Source organism: Drosophila simulans, chromosome 2L, assembly GCF_016746395.2.
Source record: "Drosophila simulans strain w501 chromosome 2L, Prin_Dsim_3.1, whole genome shotgun sequence".
Classification (NCBI taxonomy): domain Eukaryota; kingdom Metazoa; phylum Arthropoda; class Insecta; order Diptera; family Drosophilidae; genus Drosophila; species Drosophila simulans.
The window spans coordinates 7,458,238-7,482,450 of NC_052520.2; the positions used below are offsets into that span (position 1 = coordinate 7,458,238).

Genomic DNA, 24,213 nt, shown 5'->3' on the forward strand with positions numbered 1-24,213 from the left:
AATTTAAACAAGAAATTGCAGACTGCCAAATCCTTTTTTAATGCATTTATTTTACTCGACCTCGATTAATCAAAACTTATAGATACAAGTGTGGGATTCCAGGTAACTTTATCGGCGTGTCCAGGCTGTGAGGATGTATCATTGGTTAGAAGAGTCCATGTTTCTTGGCCTCGCCCTTGAAGCAAGCGCCGTAGGCTTCGGCGGCCTCGCAGTGATCATCCGGCACAGTGATGGCAGCGCAGGTGTCACCGATCTCCAGGGCAATCTTTAGCTTGGCCGGATCGTTGCCCGTGTACTGCTTGGCCTTCTCGCGACCTGCCTCCGTGTCCAGTTTGCCGTCGGCGCCCAGTACTCCGAAACTCTTCATCACGCAGGCGCGCAGGCACTTGCCGGCATATGTGCTGGCTGGCTGCTTCTTGACCAATTCCTGCAGATCGGCATCGCTGGCGCCCACCTCCGGAATGCAGCCCTCGGCTGTCTCCATCAGCTTGGCCAGGGCTTCCTTCTCGTCAAAGGCTCGCACCAGTGCGGCGCCGAGGAGGACGATTGCCACCAGAATGATTGGAGTAGACTGCATGATGCTAGGTCGGTGTATCTGAACTGAATTTGTCTCTGCTGATGGGGACTCAGGCTTTTATATCTAAATCGGTGACTCGCTCGGCTGTGAAATAATATAGTACACCGTTTAACAATCTTTACAATGGTCGCTTAATTGGCCGCATCGCGATCGTTATTAGGGGTTTTCAGCTAATGGATCAGCTAACAAAATGTAGCCGGTCGACCAATAAGTGCTGACCGCCCCCATAAGACACGCACGTCCCCAGAAAAGGTCTAAGTGATTAAAAAAGTGTCCCAACGCCATGTCAACATGACTGGCATTTGTGATTCGTTACGCATAATTCATAGGTATCAAGATTTTCTATCAGATGTGCAATCCTGAAGACATCGAGAGCAAAAGTAAGAAGCATGTACTAAACCATGAAAATCCATTTTTGAAATTTCAAAACAAGCCAAATTTTCAAAACCAGCCAACCCTTCTGATCGTGCGTAAAGTTTGTTTTCCCATTGAAAATCCATTTAAAACACAATATTTTGTATATATTCCATATATTTTGCATATATTTGTTGGTTTTTTATACTTTACACAATAAAAATGATAATGCATCTCAACAAAAACAATTATTCGCGGTACTTATCGGATAGATTTCAAAGACAAAATTAATGCTTGCGTGTAACTTTTGCTTTTGGAATTCATTTCCCAAATACTACTTGCTTGGTTTTAATTTGCGTGGCTTTCATTTGTCGGTTATTGGTATTTCAGTAATCGATTAGAAAATAAAATAGTCATAATTAATTTCGACAGATCCGTGGATGTGGATCGAGAATTATACATCGCTCCTACACATATATACATTGAATGCGGCATGCAAATTCTATTCGTGAGTCATCAATTCATTGATGTTGTGGTTTCTGCGTTTGGTTAAACTTAAGTCATAATTAATTAACATACAGTTTAGGTAAAAGTATTTAAAGCAACTTAAACTTAAGGTTAAGAGTTCCCTCTCATTCTTGTTTATTTCGCAGAGTGATTTTTGTAAAGTTTTTAAATGTAAAATCATATATCGATCATAATTTAGTTATCTTCCATTATGGGTATGAAATGTGAAGCGAGAGTCACAGTAGCAGTCACGGCAACAGTAACAGTGTACGAGTGCGATTAACGAACGAGTAACGGTTTTGTAAACCTCAAAACTTTGCTACATTGGTTTTTGTTTCATTTGTGATTATTATCATAATATATCGATATCGATCTCTGTGTGATGCATTGTGATTGATCGCTTTCTACTTAGGTTAAAGTTGGGATGGGTTCTGGAATTGGTTTGGGGATTATGACGTACGGTTAGGGGTTTTTATTCTTGCGTTAAATATGCTTAAAGACTTATATTATATATTTGGTGTACTTTTTTGAGTTTTGTGTTCTGTTTTCGTTTGCTGCTTTATCGCTTTGTTTAGTTTAGTTTGTAACTGTTTGTATGTAGTTTATATAATAACTTGTCCATGGGCATGCCTGCTGCTACCTGTCCGATCTGCGGGGATCTACATCTACAGCTACGTAAACTAAATATAATACAGTTTTTGTTTTGTTTTTGTTTGGGGGTCTTGGGGTTTTGAGGGCTACGCCAACTGTCTGCTATTCAACTCTCCAAACGACTCTGCGATCCCTTTCTCCAAAGTGTTATACACGGCACAGTGGTTACTCCTTTTCCTGCCTTCCTGCCTCATCCATTGGGTTATCAAAGGTTTGCGTTTTACGCTTAGATGGGCGATATGGAGAGTGGTGCTGAAGCTGTATCGGGCATGTATTCCTTGAGGAGATCCCGCAGTCGCAGGATCTCTCTGCCTGCCGCCGATAGATCGCCTTGAAGGGAAAGTTCCCGCTCCCGAAGTCGCTTGATGTCGCGCTGACAGGTCTGCAAAAATAAATATACAATTAGTATAACTCGTGATGGGACTATGTAATTTAATTTAGTTTCGCTTATGTTTGAATACCTACCACATTCTGTCTGAGTAGATCCAGCTTGTCGCACTTCAATCGTGTGACCTCCTGGCGCAGATTCTCGATCTTCACGATCGTCTCGTTGCTGGGGGAACTGCCCATTATGGTGGACTGGACTCCATCTAAGCACAGGGAGCACGCCTTGGTGGTGGCCTCTGCCGAACTCATGCTTTCTAGCCCAGTATCACTGTCAATGTAGGTGGCTCCGCCGTCCAAGTGCGCCATCATTGGATCGAGATCCACGCTATTCAGACTGGAATCATCGCTCGTTTCCGACATGGTGGCCACTGCGACCACTCCGTTTTGGGCGGCACTGACAGCCGCTGCTACCACGCCCCCGCCGGTTCCATTTTGGGGGAGGTGTCCACCGATGGAATTGGTATTGTTGTTGTTCGCCTGGCGAGAGGTAATGTCAGGGGAGGAGGAAGTGGACTCGTTCGATGACTTCGACTTGGATGAGGACTTGGAGGCCGTGCGACTGCAGGTCTGTGGGAAAAGAAAGAAATTAGCTTCCATTTTCAAATTATTACAATCAAGACTTACATTCAGATTGGGTGTCTGCATTTCGGGATGGGTCTCCTTCTTGGAATTCAATGTGCCCAGCTTGGTGTTCACACTGAATTTATCCGTTTGTCCAGGTCCATGACCATTTCCGGTGTCCACGCTCTGTGAGCGCACCCTCATGATTAAAGCCTTCTTCACCGTATCGATAAAGCGGGAGCCGGCATTGCCGCTACCACTTTCTGCTTTCGGGGTCTCGGGTGTAGGACTTCCTGCCGACGTCTGGGAGAGATCGGTTCCCAGAAAGTCGCGAGTCTTCTCCCGCAGTTCCTCGCATAAATTCTGGAGCAGAGAGGTCCTGGTGCGCTGTTCCAACTTTGCAAACTTCTCAGCTTTGTAGCACGCGTTCTCAGCATTGATCAGCTTGGTCAAGATGAACTCTTTGAACTCCTGTCCCTTGCGGAAAACTGCGGGATTCGGCAGAGTGGGGCCGAAGAAGGGAACATCATCCCTGGCGGTAACGCTGACCTTGTACCGGGTATGTGGTGTGTTTGGCTCAATGGGCTGGACCACGATGAAAGCGTGCAGAAAGTGACTGGCGATCATGTCGGGTGAGAATGGAGTGTTGGTCTCTTGGAAAACGATGGCCACAATGTCATTGCCAATGTGTCGCTTCCTCTGGAGCTGCTGTGGATCGCCCTCGGTGTGCGGCAATAGAGTGGATACATGGAACATGATCTCTCGCTCCTTGAAGACCTCATAGACAGCTGTGTCGCCCGTGTGACCATTCTGAATGTCAAGCCCACCCCTGTAGCCCTTGTGATCCTTCAGACGTATCCTTTGACCCAAGACATCCAAGAACTCGTCGAAAGCTGGTGATGTCTGCTGGTTACCGAAGAGTTCCTCCTCGGTGGTCTGTCCATATCTTTGGTAGAGCACTCCAAACTTGAAGTGCGAAACGAGAACATGCTCGTCGTATACACTGATGAGTTGCGAGGCCTTGGGGCACAAAATCGGCATGAAATGCTCGACCGTGATATTTTCGTTCAGTGTATGCGCCATTTTCGCCGGACTTGGCTGTGGTAATAGGCATGAAACCGGAAGAAGCTCGTGCATCGTACCAGTTCTCAATCTCATCAGGATTCGCATGTGCTCCTGGTTGGCTACATTTTCGGTTTTAATAGAAAGCAAAATCGGTCCCAACTGCTCATCCACTCCAATCAAATTTGAGTGCTCCCTGGCGGCATAGAATCTCCTGTAGCACTTGGCCGTATCGTCCGTCTCGAACTTGGCCATCCAGGTGGTCTGTGGGAGCAGAGGATTTCCTCTCGCATCGTAGCCGCACTCATGTTCGGTGCCATCCATCCAGTAACCACCGTGCAGTGGCAGCAAGATCATGGGGTACGGTGCCGGTTTGGCCAGCGCCTCCTCAAGCAATCTCTGCGAGGCGGGAATGGCCGAAACGATCGATGAGTTGGAGCTCACCGACGACTGAGATTGGTAGTGGTGTCCGTTGGACAGCAGCTGGCATCCGGAGGCGCTGACCACCCCACTCAGTTGCGGGGAGGCGGGCGTCGAGCTGCAGGCGGAGCCCGAGACTGTGGAGCTGCTCGAGTGGTTCATCGAGTGGCGCAGTGTTGCCCGCGATCCCGAGTGCTGCAGCCCACCGTTGTGCGGATGGGCGTGGCTATCGTGGGGTGAGTGTGGCTGTGGCACGCGCTCCTCACTCGCATTACTGCCGCGATGGTGGTTCTGTAAGAAGAAAAGAAATCGATTATAAATGAGTTTAATTCGTTAATTGATTTTTCAATCAAACTAGAATTACTGGAGGGAAAACCATCAGGATACTATAAATTTGGTATTTAATATCAGTGTATATTTTTCCATATACACAAATTGAATGTCACAGACAGCCCCAAGAAACTACCTTTCAAAAATCCAAATCTTATACCTCCATAAATCCAAGTATTGCAGACAATGCCGCCTAATCCTTGGCGGAAATAAATATAATTTTCCCTAGCCATTCTCTGCGAGTACGAAACTCTGGCTTGATTGTTCAGCGGGATAGTGTGTCAGAGATCCATGTGTGGCACTCTGCACACAACTGGGGCCTGATTATGTGTGAGTGGGTGCCACAGTGGAGCCTCCCACACGCCGACGGGCGGAATTAGAGGCTCTGCAGCACTGCTGCATTATAATTTCATGCAATTATCGTCAGTGAAACCCGCCCGCAGCCCGCGCCCCAGCTTCATATGCAAATGGGGCGGCCTCGAGCCATGTGGATGGATTGGATAATGGCAGAGTGGTGCAGGGTGGTGCAGTTGGTTCGCCGGAGTGCAGAGACTGTCGATGGCTTTGCAATTTTGTTGGCACAAACTATTTGCAAAGGCACCAAACAAATATGGTAGTGGGTGGAAGGGGCGTGGTCGTGGATTACGTGATGGATTTGCAGAGAGGGAAACTTCCACTTCCAATGGCTTTGAATTTTTGATAACATTAAGCCAACATTTTCATTTGACATGAACGAGGCTCCTGCTCCCATTTCCTTTACAATTCCTGGCGCCACTCGAAGCTTTTGTCTGGTCGACCCCCTTTTGACCCCAACCCCTCTTGCCTCTTAACCCGATGCCTCCTAAACAAGCAAGCATATTAAAAAGTTTTCTTTTATTTGCAAACAGTTTTTCCGTTTCTGGGATTCTTTTGTTGCACTTTGGGGCGCTGGCCTGCAGCCAAATGTGGCACGTACCCAAGGGGTTAAAGGGAGCGGGCTAGGGTTCATCGATAGTTCGTGCCTTGATTTAATAGTCTGCCGGCTGCCAATTGCAACTGCAGCTGATGGCTGGAAATAATGAGCCAAAGGAAGTAGGAAAAAGGCAGGCAGTGGAGGTACCCACTTGATAGATGGAAATAATGAGCCGAGAAAGGATGGGAAATGCAAATGCAACTAAAAAAAGCAATACAGTTTGGCAAGCACTGTGGGGTCACCGCCTCTCACTTCTGCAATCGATTGAAGGTTAACCGATTCGATTATTCAAATTCGCGTTGTGTGCCATTCAAGCCGAGTTTCCAGCCAGTTGACTGCACCGCTAATGAATTGCATTGTCAGTCATTTGGGTGCATATCCAATGGATTTTGACATCCATCGCTCTAGCATTCATTTGTTTGTATCTGTATCTGTAGGTATCTGTATCGTGTGAACCGAACTATGGTCTAAAACAAAATATGCAAATGCAGTTTCCTACTGTAACTCCCTCTTTGCAGGCAAACAAAACGAATGTGGCAATTGAGGAAAATTAATAAATTTTGTTGTAACCCTAGACGTTCATTTGGTCGCGGGGCGGGGAATTAAATGGGAACTGGAGCTATGGAACTGTTGCAGATATTGCTTATAGAGTCGGTCACGTCACACGCTTAGTTGGCTTCATTTGCTAAGGGCGGTTGGCCTTTTAATGTTTGCCTAAATGGGAAATGGGAAAACTGGTAAATGGCTGAGGAGGGGGAACCCTCATCCCCAAAAATAGATAGTTAGTTGGATAAGCTGTCTGTGGTTGGGTAAACAAAAGAAGTCAGCGGACAAGTGACTCATCTAATAAGGAATATCGTAGTCTTTTCCTTCAGTTAATTTGTGAAGATTTCCACTTTGGCAATTGGTTTTGGTTTCAGTTTGGCTTGTTTTATGAGATCTAATTAGGAAACCATTTGTGCGGAGGCTGCTGGAGAAGTATTAAGCACAAGCAGACAACTACACAAACCGGAAAATGCCAAAGTTAAATGTAATAAAGTGGAAAGCATGACGAATGTAGAACTTGTGCAGAACAAGAAACTCGCTTCTGACAAATGATCATTCCGCTTCCCGCCGAACAATAATGACAATCATAACGCCGATGATGATGTTTATGTGCCGATTCCGAGGAACTTAAGCGGATTACATACAGCCAGTTCGAGTACACGAGCCACAAGATGTGGAAAAGTGTTACGAGCTCGGAGCAGAAAAGAACATATAGAACACCGAACAGAAATGGAACCAAAGTGGGGGGAACTGAAGGAGGAACTACAGCCATATGGCAAACTGAAGAGGGGCACGAACTGCACAGAGAATTAAAGTTATGTCAAATGATGTTATATCTGGACTTCATCTTTAAAGGCTAACAAGTTTGTTATTAGCCAAAAGAAATGATTCAACTCAGTGGTCGATTCTGGAATTTCCATCTTCAGACATCGACATTGAACTAAACAATTTTTCTCACTGTCGAGTGTCATCGTTTCGAGGTTAATGGGGTAGTGGCATGTGAAGAGGGACTTGCAACGAGTGGAAAGGGCAGCCCCTGGCAAAGTCATCTCCTGCATTGAACAAGCGATTTGCATAAGGCGAAGGGCAGCAGTTCCTCTTTTGGACACCTCCATATGTGCAAAAAATCCTGCGACGTAGCCAGAGTCAACAAGGCTTGCTTGTTGTTATTATTGTTGCCGCTCAAGTGCAGGCGGGCGTCATTAAAAATGTGCATTTTGCATTCAACGCCCTCGTATTTCTCGCTTTTCTCACACCCTAAAAACGACAAAAAATGAAAACAAAATTTAACAAAAGCACAGGAAGCAGGCCCCTAAAAGAGGGTTAAAAAACACGAGGCGTTGGGAAGAAGGGGGTGTCTGTCATTCGCTGTAGTGCTTTCCAAACTGTTAATATTGTAATATTATTTCTGTTTTAGCCTTTGTGAATATCTTATGCAGTTCACATTGCTTAGCTCAGAAAGTGTCACACATACAAGCTACCCAACTGATTGATATATGTATGCTGTCTACGCACGTGAGACAAATGTCGGGAGAGCAGGAGATATATGTGTATGCGGCGACAAATCCCAATCCCCCAGTGCGACCCACTCCCCACATGATTTATTCGAGTCTCCAAAGGGGGCGATGCAAAAACACAAGCCAAACTCGAGATTGAAGTGCTTAAATCAAAATCGCATAAATCACAAATGTCACAAGTCAAGAGTGCGTGTCAAACTGTGCATGGGGTAAGGCAAGGATTCGAGACTTTTGAGATTAGACTGTTTGTGGAATTAAGATCGTAAAGAATTTCCAGCTAGTCATTTTTACAACAGTAGTAAGCACTAAGATCACATGCTTTTATATTCTACTAGCAGAACTTTAACAATACCGCTATATCATAAAGACAAAAACACCTAATGGGTTCAGCTCCAGCTGCGACGCACTTTAGAAGCCATTGAAAGTCGATCTTTCAACTTGGGATTCTCCACACGTATGAGTGATTCGAGCTGAGCACGATTGTTCTGTTTGAAACGCTTTCACAAACTTAATTAACATACACACATAGTCTTTCTTATCGCTCAGCAGTGAGCAGAACAAAATAAGTGTTAAAATGGATATGAAAAGACTTCACATATCATAAAATGAAATATAACGTTCGTAGAAGTTTATCGACTGCAATCGGAATGAGATCATGTCGCGAGTTTGCAAGAAGTGTATAAAAAGTGAGCTCACTCACGGTTTGGGGGCGTTTTTGTTTGGCAAAATCGCATTGGTTCAACTGGTTCATTGATATTCGTGTTTTGTTCAACGATTATTGAACACCAAACACGGCCTAAATAAGGCAATCATTGAGTGTTGTGGCTACAGTTTGGCGACATTTTCATTAGCGGAACAAAGCAAAAACGTAAAAATTTTATGGCAGAAAGCGAAAGGCAGCCAAAAATGGATTCAAGATTGCCATAAATTATGCAAGCTACCTGATTGATTTTTAAGATCCACTAATTAATATAAAATACCAAACATTATTTGCGGTTTCGGTGGCAGCTTAAAAATAGATTTTTAATTGCAGCTCACAGCTGGAAGCCGCAGTTCGCAGTTCGGATTCGAGTTGCATGTGAAGTCACGGTGTGTGTGACCCAATTTGTGCGCAGTGAACCCAACACCCGCTTCGAATATTCCCCTTTTGCCAGTACCCATGCAGCATAAAATTAGCTGCGACAATTCCAAGGCAGAATCAAGAGGGCCGAGAAGTAAGAGCCACAGCCAAAGCTAAAGCCATTCCATTCCCACACGCCCACGGGAAGCAATTTCCCTCGATCTGAGGTAACTCGAAAGGTATGAGGAGCATGACTCCATGTCACGGCTTTATGAGCAGCGAAAAAGATGGGGGGAAGTTGTAAGGGGTTGGCGTAATAAGATATTCTGCGATTCACACAAACTGAGTTAAAGCCGTACTGAAAATGATTGTGGGTGTCATCAAGTGATTTTTGGGCGGGGCTAATAAGCAAGAAGACAACGCTATTCAACTCGAAGACTCTGCGAAGATATTAGTACTTTTCTAAAATTTTGTTCTGCTCTTCAATTAAATTATCCCTAATAATTGCGCTCAATTTAATGATATATATTTTCTTTGGTTTCACTAATCACTTGCCCTCGACTGTACAGTGGCTCTCAAACAGTTTGCAGTGCCTTCCTACGACTTTCGTGAGCTTGCCCAACCTTCTTCTCCCTATTTAACCCTTTCGCGCTTGCGCATTGAAGCTGCTCCGTTTCCACTCGAATGCCCAAGACTTTGTGTAACTTTGCACATTTAAATTACAAACAGCTGACAAAAGTTTTGCCGCCAGACCAAATCCCGAGACCAAGATGGCCAAGCCACTCTTCATAAGAAAAAGTGCTCCCCCTGTTTTTATTATTTTCCTCCGCTTGGCTAGCTTTTCTCATAAAATAATTGCTCGTGTGATCGAGACTCGTTGCCTTTCAACTTGAGTTACCAACTCCTCCCCGTGGAGACTTGTGAAGTCAACGATGAGGAGTTCTTTTGTCTCACGAGAATTTTGGCAGTCAAGCGTGAAACATGAAAAAATATATACAACCTGATGATGTTCTTGGCGAACCCTTCCTAGAATCTTCTGAAATGCTATAAATTACCAGGCCCCAAAGTTGTGTACTCCCATTTGGCTTCCGAGGAAGTTTTCTGCATGTTTTCAGGCAGTTGTCAAAGCTTCAAAGAGGAAACACGATATGAACGTTTCCTGCCCGTAATTAGTGTGAAAATGTGTGTTATCCAAGCCGTAGGTAAACTCAATTCCCTGCCTCATATCAAATATTGATTAAACAAGCCAAAAGTGGAGCATAACCCAGCCGTATATAACGCATTGTTTACTTGGCCAAAACATGCGACCAACGAGGTTAACAAATTGAACGTGCATATTGAATTTGTGAAGGCAGTTTCGATTGGTTGTGGTTCAAAATGTCAGCTGCAGTTGCAAAATGACAGGGAAAAAAAGAGAGAAAAGGCTTGAAACTTTCGAGCAAGTGGAATGGCTCTTCATTCGGAAAACGAAAGGGGAGGGCTGTCAATTTAACCAGGGCTCAGAAAAAGTTTTTAATAGTTAGTCCAGCATGAAGCCTGAATATAAATATAGCGCTTAAAACTTTTTAATTTGGTTAACTTTTAAAAAAAAGATGCATAGATATTTTTACTGCAAAGTAAGCCGCACTCTAGATTTATCCACTCTCGTCGTACTTTTGGTGTATTTGTCAGCGGGTTTCTAGATGATTTATGGCAGTGGATCTGACATTTCTCTGCTTGATTTTTGCTCGAAAAAAGTTGCCTGACCACCGAAGCCGATGCGTTGGCGTTTTTTTGGCATCGGCACCATTCACTTTTCACTTGGCATATCTGTATCTACATATGCATATGTATCTTTGGTTTTCATTTCGTTTTTTTGGGAGGGTAATGCTGCCCAAAAACTGGGTCAACGCATGTCGCCAGCGCGATTTAACACTCGCTCATCGTTAATCTTCATTCATTTGCATGCGCTTCACTGCATTCGTTGTTCATTATTCATTATTCGGGGCTTGCAGCCTGGCTCTCAAACTGTAGTTGCATCCAATAAGTGGCAATTGCCGCAAATTGCTTCCTCAGCTGCTGTTGCTTATTTATAGCAAATCTTTTGACGCCAAGTGAGTGCCCACAAGTGCATTTACCAACCCCTTTGACCCCCCGCCTTCCACCGCTTATGAGTCCAATCCCATTTGCCGCCCGTCTGCAAACATTCGTTGACTTATTTATGATCGCACACGAGACTCGAATGGTCGGCGTTCTCTTTCTCTTTTTTGGATGAAAATTAAACAGCAGACGCCAGATGGAAATCAGCGAAAGGCCCATAAAACTATTCTCAGTACCCGACTCCGTTGATTGTTTACCCCGAAAGAGTCAAAGCGACTTAATGGCTGACTAAGGAGTAATGGAAAAGCCTGAATCATCTGTGTTTTCCATTGCAGCATCAGCCATTTTCAGTTTGCAATTGCAGATGAACATTTTAATGAGCAGTTTTCCAGCATATACAAATTTGGAGTTCGAAGAGTTAAGAAATAGTTGCATCTAAACTACAGCCAAGCAGTAATGTTCAAAAAACCAGTTTTCGAGTCCTGAATAATTTCATCATTTACTGAAGTATTTATAATCGGTATAATTAAACTATTAATACAAGAATAAATATATTTCATGCAACTGCCAGATTTATCTGAACTCCCTTGATTTCTTTATGCTCATCGCCAATTCAATCACCTTACTTTTTTGTTTTACAACGTGTCTGGCATAACTCACAAGTCGAAAACAAAACTACAACTGCAGTCTGGCATATAAATCAATAAATTAGCAGTCCATAAACTTAATAAGCCAGATAAATAACAAAACCATTGCCACAACAAAGTTGAGCACGCAATGCAGCCGAGATTCATATCAAAAATGAAATATAAATGTGTGAAAGGGGCGAAGGAGACGAGGCATTCCACTTTTGTAATCAATCATTGACATCCTGCAGAGTGCATTTCGTAGTTGGAGAATCATTGGCCAATTGCATGTTGGGCGCCAATTAAAAAAAATTCCGAAATGGCCAACGGCGGCTAGAAAACAACAACGCCAACAATGGGGAGTCATGCAAGCGGCTAAATTGGCCGCAAAGTGAAATGCAAAACAAAAAATAAAAGCCAGGCCTCAAACTCAGAGTTGAGCAATGATCGGTAACAATAGAAAAAACAAAAAGAGCGAGCAGTGACCATTGGTCAGCAGATTCGAGTGAAGCCAAAGAGTTGGCCAAATCCAAAAGCAAATCCACATCCAAGTCCCCATGTACATGTGCAATGCATTTAACACTTTCAACACAGCCACAATCGCTTTGGTGATTCATTCGGCGTCAGGTTTTTGTTTATGCTTTGTTTATTTATTTACTCTTTTTTTTATTTTTGGGTGCGTTACAGTTTGTCAGCCACTGTAAAACTTTCTTTTTACGAAATATTTATGAAGAAATTCACACAGCGAGAAAAACAGACAGATACAGATAATAAAAACAAGTGTGTGGGGCGGGTTAGCCGAACGCTCGCTTGTGGGCGTGTTAACCACTTTTAGAGCCCTTTCCCAGCTCATTGCCCGGGGGCAACGGGATTTCGGTCTCTGCCTAATGAATTTATCTTTTCCTCTTTATTTTTTAACACACCACATTGCGAGCAATTTCATTTAGAAACTTTCTTTCCCAGCAACATCATCATCAGGCAGACAAAAAACCGGAACAAAATCTCGGAATTATCTTGAGGGCATATCAACTGTTTGTTTGGCTGGTATGTCTCCAGCGAATGCTCTTTATTGTTATTATTATTTCATTATTATTTAGTTTTGAGTTTTTCTCAAGTTTGACACGCACGCGACGCTGTCTAAAACCTTGGCTAAGTCTTTGGGTTATTTGTTTCTTTCCCGTCTTAGCCGAATTTGAATTGATTTGGTTTCTTTGTTTTGCCCGGCCAAAAAGAATCAGAAAACAACGAGTCTCTACGCCTGAAATTCAATTAACAAAAGCCATAAAAAAGTGACGGAAAAACAAATGAGATTTAATTATTAATTGAACCAGAGTCAAGGTTTCTCTGCGCCGAGTAATTTACATACAGAGGCATCGAAACGTATGAATATCTATCTAGCTTTTGTTTATAAGGCGAATGAGGCCAAGTGGGCTGATCCGTCAGATGATTATGGTTTTTGGCAGCAAATCAATCTGAGGCGTGTGGACAAGAAGTGCGGGTGTCTGATGGCAAATTGTGATTTTTAGTGGGGGAAATGCTCTTGAGAGTTGTGTAAACAAAAGAACAAGGTTGCGGATATGTTGGGGATATTTTTGAAACTGAAGACGACCATGATATCTCATTCAACTTTGAAGTTCTTCAAATGCGGTCACCCCTTATCAATTTGATGCGTGCTTGTGGATTTCCAATAAAATAATATTTCATAAAAATCGTAAAGTGTTGTAGTACCATTAGTTTGCATGCAAAATAAGTTTAATATTCACACCTTTTTAAATCATTTCTAAACACACCTCTGCATTTATCTTACTCCATACTCCAGTCATCAGTTCATTGAACCAAATAAAGTAAAACCTACGGCAATGCGACAATCCCATTTGTCATCTCTGGCTGTCGGTTGCCTCTGGGGTAAACCCGGTGACCAGGTCGCCCACCAATCTGCCAGATCCCCACCCTTTTACCATCTTCTGTGACAGTTTACAAGGCGTCGTAAAACAACAAAAAACAAGAACAGAAAAAAGCGAAGAGAAATGAACTTTTTCGCACTTGATGGCCATTAATTTCTTATGTGTTGGCTTGTTTTTTTAATCTTTTTGTGGCGTGCCCCGAGTTCATGTGGGGCAGACTTTATTCTGCTGTAACTGTTGTGAACTCTGACATGGATTTTTGGCTCGCGTGACCCGAGAAATGAGAAGGGTACCCCATATGCAGCACTAAGTGAATTGCAAATGTCCAATAAGGCTAATGGCAAAAGCTCTCGATCTTTGCGTGCAAAAATTAAAAACTTGTTTTTAAGCCGCATGAATATGTCAAATGACTGATCCGCTTATGAGAAGCCTTGGCTACGAATGTATCTGAGTATCTTGTATCTGAATCTGCAATGCTCGAGTGAGCTTTATCAGCTGCCTGCGTTTTCTTTTTTTCTTTATTACTTTTTCAATTTCTGTGTCAGCTAATTTCCATGGCATTGTTGGCTGAAATAACAAATAACAAGCAGCAAATAACATTTACATGGGCACACTGAACAAACGCTTTTCACACACCCATGCAGTCAGATTTTCAACTTTTCTTGCCAGCGAAAGTTGGCAATAACAATGCTTTTCCGGCATGCCAGTAGGAAAAGAGATAGCCATAGATTGACAGCTGGCAGCAGAGTGAGATGGATACACGCTAAGAAAGTATGGAGCCAAACTAGTTATAACTCCTAACAAAATGAAGAAAAACTCTTGATGGGATTTAAGGCAGGCCTTAAATGTGCGTAATCCCAGACATCGAATTCAAAACACCCTTTAATTGAGTTTATAGTTTGGGGCATTTGGCTGCTTCATGTGCGCACTTATTCACGAAAAAAGAGTTTCTATTGGAGGAGTAGTAGGAACTATTACAAGGCTGTTGCGAGTGCTTTTTTTTACGTGTTTTGGCATAAATTAAGCCTAAGGTCGTTGCTTGCCCTGTTGAAAACAACAGTTAGACAGTGAAACGGCACAAAAGCAGTTAAGAACACAATGCCAGCACATAATTTACACATCACACATAGAAGTTAATCGCCAGTAGATCTCTTTGGATGGAGCTGTAAAAACCAGACGGAATCGATGGATGAAGGTGGGAAACAAAGTCTTATATCACTCCCAGTTACCTGTTAGCCATTTTAGCTCTGTTCCCTGATCTTGTTCTCTTTTGTTCTTCCTTTTTTTCTCGTTGGCATGCTAATGATCTTCGATCTCAAGTCACTTTATTTAAATACGCCCCATTCAAAAATAATTTGCTGCTAATTCTCATAATTCTTGCGCAATAATTTTACCTTTTCGCCTTCTTCCTCTGCAGCTTAATCAATGTAAACAATGTTTTCCGCTTGTCATTTTTCCTCCAAAGTTGTTGCTTTTTGAGGGGCACAAAAACTGAAAGTTGAGCTGGCCAAACCAGCTAACTGGTTTGACTTTAAAAACTGGCTAAACAAAGCTCGGCATTTGTTTTAAGCCAGTTCCCCCTCTACTTTTAAGGTAAGCCGATAGCCAACTGCCTGCTAACTATCGAAGCCTAGGCTTGGGATCTAACATTGGCTCGAATTAGACGCTTTGTTTAAGTCCAAACACTCACTCAATGCAACTCTAGAAGGTCTCAAGCAAGTTCTGCGGAAAAATTCTGCTCGTCAGGGTATCAAATGATCAAAAGTGCACAGAAAGTAAGCCAAGGCGAAGAGCTTTAAGCAGAAGTATAATGATTGTAATTCGAGTTTTACAAAATCAGTCAAGTACACTACAAGATGGAATTTGAAAATATAGATGATCCCCTCAAATATTTAGGTTTTAATTGATATTGGTACTAATATATTATATATATTTAAAAAACTGAAATGAAAACATACTCCAATTCGGAAAGTGTATTCATTTTATATAAAATGCTTGCCTCCCCTTAACCGGGCACCCAAAAACCCAATTAATCTCACTCTCTTCGCCAACTTGACCCTAATTTGCTTAACCCTCATTTCGACGATTGTCCCGCTTTTGGCCAGAAGCGTTTTCGATAATGGCCAAAATCGGCAGTGACTGGAATGCTAAACTTTTCGGGGTGCAATTACAATTATCAACAGCTAGAAACGACATTTAATTAGGCTAAGAAGGTTTTTATTTGCTTTGGCACATTATTAACCCATTAATGGCTCACAGCGCTTAGGTCATCACAATTAGCCAAGTTCATAGAGGCGTTGGGGAATTTTTCCTGCTGGAAATAATTTGATTACAGTGAGTGCAGCGATGACCTCAGCGTGTAATGGAAAACCCATTAAAAACGGCTTTTATTTTTCTTTCGCACTGCTTACCTGACTTTGCACCTGTTTTGTGCCAACGCGTGCCAAGTGAAAGGGAGAGAGACAGCGATAGAGAAGTTTGACCGCAAAGTATAAAATTTCAAATTGGCAGCTGCCGCCAGCAGCTGACACCTAAATTTAGGCCACCAAAAAAGGCAATAATTAATAAAAAATAAACCAAAGCCAATGTGGCGAAGCAGAGGAAGCAAAAGAAGAAAAATAAATCCATTTGGGCCGGAAGTTCCAGCGAAACTGAGAATGAAACGAAACCACAGAAAGCCGAAAGGCGAGCATAATGCATCCTTCCGTCTTGGCTTCCTTTCAACTTCCTCTCTGGTCCCTCTGCCCCTCTTCCTGTCCAGCTGACAGGGATGATTGAGCTCACCGCGTTTCCTTTGCACAGTGCGAAAAAAGTTAATGAAAATCAAGGATTTTTTCATTGCCAATCTTTGAAAATGCACACTTACTACTTTTATTTTCCTACTTTACTTTTAGGTCTTTCCGAAAACGACTTTAACTACAATTCTCCCAGTGCACGAATGGACATTCATTGGCTCTCGGCATGACGTCAACAAACTCATTTTCTGGGTCACTCTCCGACACGGACAACAATAGTTTTATTGACATTTTAGCCTGTCGAATGGTGGGGCAACCCTAAAGACAGAGTTGTGCCACAATCGAATTAATGATTGGTTATGTTCCCCAACTACCCCTACATTTATTTACCCATCCCCTGACGATGACAATGTGTGTTTATAAGCGGCATTTATTATTTTATGACAATGACGACCCAAAGTAAACTGATATAAGCCAGGAAAAGGTGGACGAGGAGGCGTGACAGAGCCACGTGTCAAAATTTCCAGGACAGCAGTTGGTTTCCCAAAAGTGGAGCAAACAAATTGCGTGCGAGTAGTAATCATAAATCTCCCCACTCGGGGAGATTTAAAATTCATTACAGTTTGACAAGCACAAGCGCAGAGCAACTACAGTTTGCAGTTCTGCAGGTTGGGGACAGTGGAAACCCGCTTACTGTCAACCGGCATCGTGCCGTCTCCCTCGTCTAAAGTGCTGGCCAGGCCAAGAGCTTGCCATAAATTTTAAGCCATTGCCAGACATTTTTATTAATGACGCAACGCAACGCAGAATTCCAGTCTTATGCAAACAAGTGGCAAGTGGCCAAAGAGTCGACTTCCAAGACTTGATTTCCTTATGCACGGCTAGAAAAATGGGCATAATTTCTGAGTTTTCTTCTAAATCAAACTGAGAAGTTTTATAAATAGTGATCGTTCAAATTGAAAATACTTAATATTTAAAGTAGTTCAACTCTTAGGAAACTATTGGAGCCACTGATGAATCTAGGTTACTCTAGATTCAAGTACGATTTTTTTCACTGTGCCGCTCCTTTCCCTTGTATTTCCTCCTCTCGACTAAATTTGTTGTCTTGTCTGGTGGCAGTCGTCGTCTCAATCTCAATTGCAGCCTCTAGAACCCAACTTGCATAATTGCAAATGCAGGCAGAGACACAACAACAGTAACAGCAACAACAACCTCGAGCAAATCCACAATAGCAACAAAAAGTGGCCGTTGCAGTTAGCCGGGGCTTACCGTTAGCCAGGCCAAGTCGAGAGGGAAAAACAACGAAATTACTGCAGTAGCCGCCGCAGAGGCTTTTCCAGCATTTTCCCATAATCAAAGAGTAACAAAGTTGCGTCTAATGCAATAAAATTTAAGGCTCTTTTGTACAATGGCGGAGAATGGGGGGATATACCCCCCTCTCAGAGATTGTGTTACTATTATAATTATTTTCCAGGCCATAAATTATGGGAACCCATGGCGGCGGACAGGGTTGCCACATCGCTTAATTACCCACCGAGCTCCACATCAAATGTGCGAGTTTTTCTCGGGCACTACAGTTTCCCCTTTTAACCCCTTGAAGCCCCAATTGTAAGCTAATGAAACATTTTGCCAGGGGAGTTCATTAAACTTGTCTCATAAAGAAATCATTGTGATGATACCTTGATGATGATATCCAACGAAAGCTGCGTGAGATGAAGACATTAACCATAGTGTCGGGCGATTTGGCGAAACTCGCGTGGTTTTGTCTCAAAATGTTATAAAATTCAAAGCTCAAAAAGTCATCTATCATATTTGAAAAAACAATTCAGTTCAGTACTCATATATCATATGCAGGAAATAAGCTACAGATCTTTTCCAATATCTTTGTCACTGGAATCGAAATGACCTTGTAAGTCATTGCCTATGGAATGATATTGAAATTAAATCTTAATCGCTTGACATGTAAATCAAGCGATTTTCCCCAGCTCCATTAACTCGCTGGCTAATTAATCAACATTTGCTTGATTGCTTAATTGCGAGCTCTAAACGCTGAGCATGAAAATAAAACTAAGACAGATGAGTATGAGCGTCTGAGACGAGCAGAGCAAACAATTGCCCTAATGTGTGGGCAAACATTCTCAAAATGGCCCAAACGCTAGATGGATGGATGGCCCAAAAGTAATTTCCGTTTTGGCCTGATCAATGGAAATGTCAACGGATGTCGCATGTAATTAAAACTTGTCACAAGAGTTGAGCTCCATTTGAGTTGCGAGTTTTTCCCACACGCTGCGGATGCCAGTGCGGATGCGGATACCCAAGGGTTATGGCCTTTCCTACCATACCATTTTCTTGACAGTACCAATGGCATTCATCTGGGGAAATAAAGTCCAAAACTTGTCAGCTGAGACATAAATCGATTCTGTCTCGGAAAAGTTCTCCCACAGCTTTCAGCGCTAGTGAAAGTAACCAAAAGTTTGAGTTGCCGAGGAGGGAGGGGAAGGAAAGGTAGAGACTCTGCGTCTTATGGCTAATTGAGCGCTACACCTGTCTCAGGCCAAAGCCGCCAGGTGAACGATTATTCGCTGCCTTTGGTTTCTAAGAGTGAGCCGATGGCCTAAGCCGCTTAAGAGATTTCGCTGTACACGCACAGAAAAACTATTGTTTTTTTTTAATATTGCCTTGCTGCTCTGTTTTTGTTTGTAAAGAAGTAGGAAATTAAGACAAAGACAAATAGTGTCTATCAATCAGTGTTTTCATTATATAAATACATTTTGTGTTACTCAAGTTTCTCTCTGTGTACAGTGAAACCTGCCTAAGCCTGACCAGAACGGCTTAGCTCCCAACTATAAATCCATAGCGGGGAAAGGGAACGTGCCACAAAATGCCATAAATGCCTCACCAATTACATTTGGCGAATTAAAAATATGCCGAGATATTATAAAACCCGTACCAGGCGCTCTATTGCTTTATCATTCTCTTACTAATCGGATTTAGCTCATAATTCATGAGCATTAAAATTGCGAACTCCGCTGTTTTTAACCCATCTCCGCCTCTTTTTTTTCCGCGATCCCATTCATCATGTGCGTTTTTTTCGGTACTAACCTGCAAAGAAAGAAGAGGGGAAAATTTTGGTTAGTTTTTTGAAAGTGAGCAAAAAACATTTGAAAAGGACAGCTGAAACGCCCCTTCCTAAGTTCTGAAAAAAAAAATATTTTTTTTCAGTTCCTTTTCTCCCCCTAAATAAAACTGCACTGGCAGAGGTTGGTTCTTATTACAGCGTGGGAATGGAGATACTTAGATAGATAGGAAAACTGGGTCGCCGCAAGGATTTTTCACTTGCTCAACTGCCACTGATTTGTAATGCAAATGAGGCAAAAGTCGGTGGGTAACTAGTCCGAAAGGATAAACATCCTTGTGCAGGCAGGAAAACAAAAAGGAAAAAAACACGAGGAGGCGTACGCAGAAAGAGACAGACGCAGAGTACACTTCATGGGAAACAATTGTTCCTTGAAGAGGAGCAGGTGCAGCCAAGAACACTGCACAAAAGCCGGGGGAGAAGCCAAAATAATAAGTAGACAGCTGTTCAGGGTATGAGATACTGCAGACGAACTCGAGTGGTTTTGCCTCACCAGAAACCGAAAAAACGTACAGAAAGTACAGGAACATACCGGAAAACACAGCGAAACAAATTGCAAGCGGATGTGGGATGCGTGCAGGACTCACAAGTGGTAAGAGATATGGATACAAAGTGGGTTCTGGAACGGATCTGGTCAGCTAACAGGCTTCACTTAACTTACCCGGTACCAAAGGAGCAACGTTTGCAAACCACAACGAAACTTCGTTCAGGAAGTGCAACTAATGAGGTGGCCAAGCCCACGAACCAGGGATAATAAACTGCTGCCATGATGGGAAAACGTTGTATCACGGTAACTCCTTGCACTGTGCGAAATTTAGGTCTTTTCTATTGCGAATTCCATCCAGACAATGCTCCTATTTCTTGGCTTAGGTTAAGTCTCATAGCCATTCGCCACCAGAGGGTGACCTAAGCCAACTCATGACCTAACCCAAGCTCGTACACAAGTAAACCATTGGAAATCCCTTCAACAAATGATGATGATCATTTGCAAACCCTGCCAAATGTGCGATAAAGTGGGAGTGGTGGCTGCAAGTAGATAGGGAAATGTTCGTGTTTGGACAACATGCTTCATTGGAAATGTAACATGTGTAGGCAGCAATGGACTCTCACCGTTCTGTTCTCCAACTCGCATTCTCTGCGTTTGGAGCATTGGCAAAGGATTACGCAAACGGCACCTCTGTCTCCCTGGAGACCCCTTTTCGACGCCCCTTTCTGCCGCATTGAAGCCTGAAATTGTTCGCATGGCGAATGGCTCGTTGCATTTAAATATTAATAAACATGGCGTGCCAAGCTGAGAGCGCCGAATGCCGCGTCCCAAATGCGAGCACAGCTTTTTTGCTGGGCATACATACGTGACTTCCATGAGTCAACCAAACCGGAGGAGTCAGCCTCCCGCTCGACTCCTTTCCCCCCCAGCCCCATAAGTGCTCTGAACTTTGGCCGAAAAAAAACGTTGCCGAGTCAGGCAACGAAAAATATTCGCCAGTGCCTCGTTTTCCCTGGAGCCGCTAAAGGCGCACCTTTTTTGCTGCCGCCCATTTACCACTATACAGCCAGCATATAGATCCCCCCGCTGGTTATAGCCAACATCTATCCACCAACCATTATCCCCACCCATTCATTCCATTCACACAGTTCTTGTTTCGCCTCTCGTTTTGCGGCTTGTGGATTGTGGCTTGTTTCCATGTCATAAGCGAGTTGCCTACATATTAAATCATCATAGAGCCCCGGCAAAAACTGAAAACAGCAAAAGGGTTGAGTTGGAGGTTCGATGGTGGGCAGTGCCCCCCATATCATTCTACGTTTGGTAACCCCTCTTTTGGGAAAGGCGCCGGCTGGAAATTACAATAAGCACATGTCGAAACGCCCAAATGCAAAAATAGCAGCGACAACAACCAGAATTAGCCATGTCGGGACTGAAAGAACAGCAAAAGACATTCAGGAATGACTACACACTGCGAAAGTTAAAAGTTAACAGCGTATTTGGATGCTCTTAAGTATGTATGAAAGGCATGTCCTTAATAAATAACATTTATATACAATCTGAAGATTACGCAGGCCTCTCCCAAACACTCTTATAAAAAATTTCCACCTGGATATCGTCTCATAAATCAACCGCAAACAAACCCATATTTATCATTTAAAGGGTATACATACATCTATCATTTCCCCCTTTTAAAAATAACTAATTTTAAGAGCTCCTCTTAACATTTCCGTTAGGGCACAACCGCGGACCGAACCGACTTGGCAACCGATCCGGCCTTTGTCTATCCGATATGACATCATGCCAGCTCAGGCGGCGATCTGTTGAGCCAAATGAAAGGAGACAAAGACAGGGTAAAACAAAAATATAAAAAGACCAAAAACAGAAGACTGACCATTTGACGGCTCGTTTGAGTTGGCCAAAGGAGCTCCGCATTTCCCCCGCCACAAATCATCATCATCGTCAGCTGCTGGAAATTTATAGGCAGCGACAGGGAAAACAATTGGCCACCAAACGATCGAAGCTGACATTTAAATGTTTTATAATAAATGTCATTTGACAGCTGACAGAATGGCCCAGGAAGCGAGGGCTTTCACCTGGCGAGCTCCTGAGTTTGGCCATGTAAGGACTGGTTTCCTTTCCTTCTTTTTTTTTTTTTTGGTTGGCTGCTGTGGTTCAGGGAATTGCGCAATCTGCAGAGGAAGCTCCTCCAACCTGCATCGAAATTTTCTCGTTTTTACAACTGCCTCATTTGCTTTATGTTTACAGCCCATTTGACCTTTAGTTCTTGTTGCCGTCTGTTGTTGTTAAGTGTTAAAGCGTCGAGCAAACAAGAACATATAATTTTGTTGACGGTTTCGGGCCTTGTTCTGTTTTTATTTGGCTGCGGCTAATAATCTTGTCAAATGAAGTGACACTAGTTTGGTTATTACCCCCCAAAATAATCTGATTTCGGGAGGTGTGTCTCCACTTTGTCGGCAACAAAAATCAATACTTTTATCATATGCAAATAGACGAACAAAAGCAATTTGGCCCAGCTTTTCGCTTATCTAATGTCTGAAATTGTAATATTTATTTACGAGGGGTGACGTGGAAAATTTTCTGGAGCATTGCATCGATTATATTGTGGGTTAAATGCATTCAAACACAGTTCCAAATCAGCAGTCATAAAATAACACTGAACGTAAATAAATGATAAGACCGGCGAAGGAAAGACAACACAAATTTAAATGTTCTTTATGTATTTATTAAATAGAGCAAGGCTTCTTCAAAAATGAAATTTAATTAAATTAGGGCAAAAGTGTACAGTTCGTTTTATTTTTAATATTTTTCTAGTCAACTTATAAGTATATTTTAAAGTAGTACAATTTTTCCCGTCTGTACAAAACTGCCTCATTAATTTGCAAAACTGTTTGCAACGCCATTTCGACGTGACCAGCCTCACATTCTTAAAAATATATACAAACGATCGTAAATAAATTGAAATTGTCGTACCTGGCGCTGGTTTTCAGATGTCCCCCATAAACATTTCAGAAAATATACTTTTTACGAGCCAAACAAAAAAAAGTCAACCGTAAACAATTAACTAAAAATAAAGAAAACCCAAGTAAGAGTCAGAATCTGAAGCGTGTGGCATGCAGTAATGAGGATTTACGAAAGGCGGTGACCATAGGGCTGTGGATCGCGATCCCGAACGTGACATCAGCACATGGCTCGAAACCCCCGGGAAATTCAGGTAGGAGAATAAAAACCTCGGTGCCCATTTCGTGGAAGGCTAAACATTGTGGAAGGAGGCAACGAGACGAGAGACGCCTGTCATTAAGTGGCAGGCGCCAGGGACAGGAAACTGAATTAGTGCCACCTACGCGCTGCTGCCACGCCCACAGCGCCCACGCGAGTCCTCCTCCGCAGGATGTAAATTGACTTGACTGCAGCGCAAAAAAAAGAGAAAATAAAAAAAGGAAAATTGGGAAGAGAAAAATCCATAGCAAAGTTAGCTCAAAGCCAATTTGCGGCAATTAAAGATACATTCGTATCTGTGTATCTTTGTATCTGTGCGACAGCGTGTGCGAACGCAAAATTGGCTGTCCATTAGCAAAACGTTGATTTTGTGTTATTTTACTCAATTTACTTGCCATTGACATTTGAACTTGGGTGGCTTTGATTAAAATAGACCAAAGAGAGTGTGTATATAGAAATAGCAACAGAAATCACAAAAGATTTATTGAAATTAGTCAAATACAATGCTGAGAACCAGGAATGTGAATAGATAGTTTGTATCTATAGTATTGGTTCCTAATTTATGGGACATTGCTGGGCAATTTATTGGTTCTTGGGTGAATGACTCAAGAAGCGGCTCTTGGTCTTTTGATTTCGTGCATTATTTGATAGTTTTCCGTGTGACTCAACTCACGACTCTGCCTGTTTCGATTAGGTAAAACACAATGTCTAGACTGCCAGACCGAGCATGAAGGATAACTAAGGTTTCAATTTACAGTCCATATCAACAAGACTTCGTTTTCTAAGCTATTTTAGTGATGCACTAGGAGAAAATTATGCTTCAGTATACAAAACATAATAATTAGCGTGCACAGTAAATAAAATTTAAGCATAGAATTATAAATAAATATGCCGGAATAATTGTAGCTATATTAACTGAATTTATTTTGGCAATCCAATTGTTTTTTTCAGTGATTTTCGCAACTGAAACCTTAGTGCACCCAAAGGCCATTCGGGTGGGTGGTTTCAATCGCGATCGGGTGACTTTGCGAGTGTTATTGTGACGGGTTCGCAAAACTGCTGCTCAGACACACCTTGCACACGAA

General features: G+C 42.7%; 2 protein-coding genes across 6 annotated transcripts in view; both read right to left on the bottom strand.

Moving 5' to 3' along the window:
- Positions 1–30: 30 nt before the first annotated feature.
- LOC6731362 (general odorant-binding protein 28a) lies at positions 31–618 on the bottom strand. Its single transcript, XM_002078480.4, has one exon. It carries the CDS (start codon positions 575–577, stop codon positions 146–148), a length of 432 nt encoding a protein of 143 aa, XP_002078516.2. The 5' UTR covers positions 578–618; the 3' UTR covers positions 31–145.
- Positions 619–1,090: 472 nt separating this feature from the next.
- The window catches only part of LOC6731363 (rap1 GTPase-activating protein 1), a 78,048-nt gene continuing 54,925 nt past the window's right edge, over positions 1,091–24,213 (bottom strand). For 4 of the 5 annotated variants that reach the window (XM_039291020.2, XM_016178751.3, XM_039291021.2 and 1 more), the window contains 3 exons: positions 3,101–4,810; positions 2,555–3,043; positions 1,091–2,471 (listed from right to left, as the gene is read on the bottom strand). In XM_039291020.2, coding sequence (XP_039146954.1) covers positions 2,316–2,471; positions 2,555–3,043; positions 3,101–4,810 — 2,355 coding nt within the window. In that variant the 3' untranslated portion in view covers positions 1,091–2,315. Of the gene's footprint in view, positions 2,472–2,554; positions 3,044–3,100; positions 4,811–4,883; positions 4,914–24,213 lie in introns of those variants that run through there. The other variant, XM_039291023.2, reaches the window with a different exon arrangement.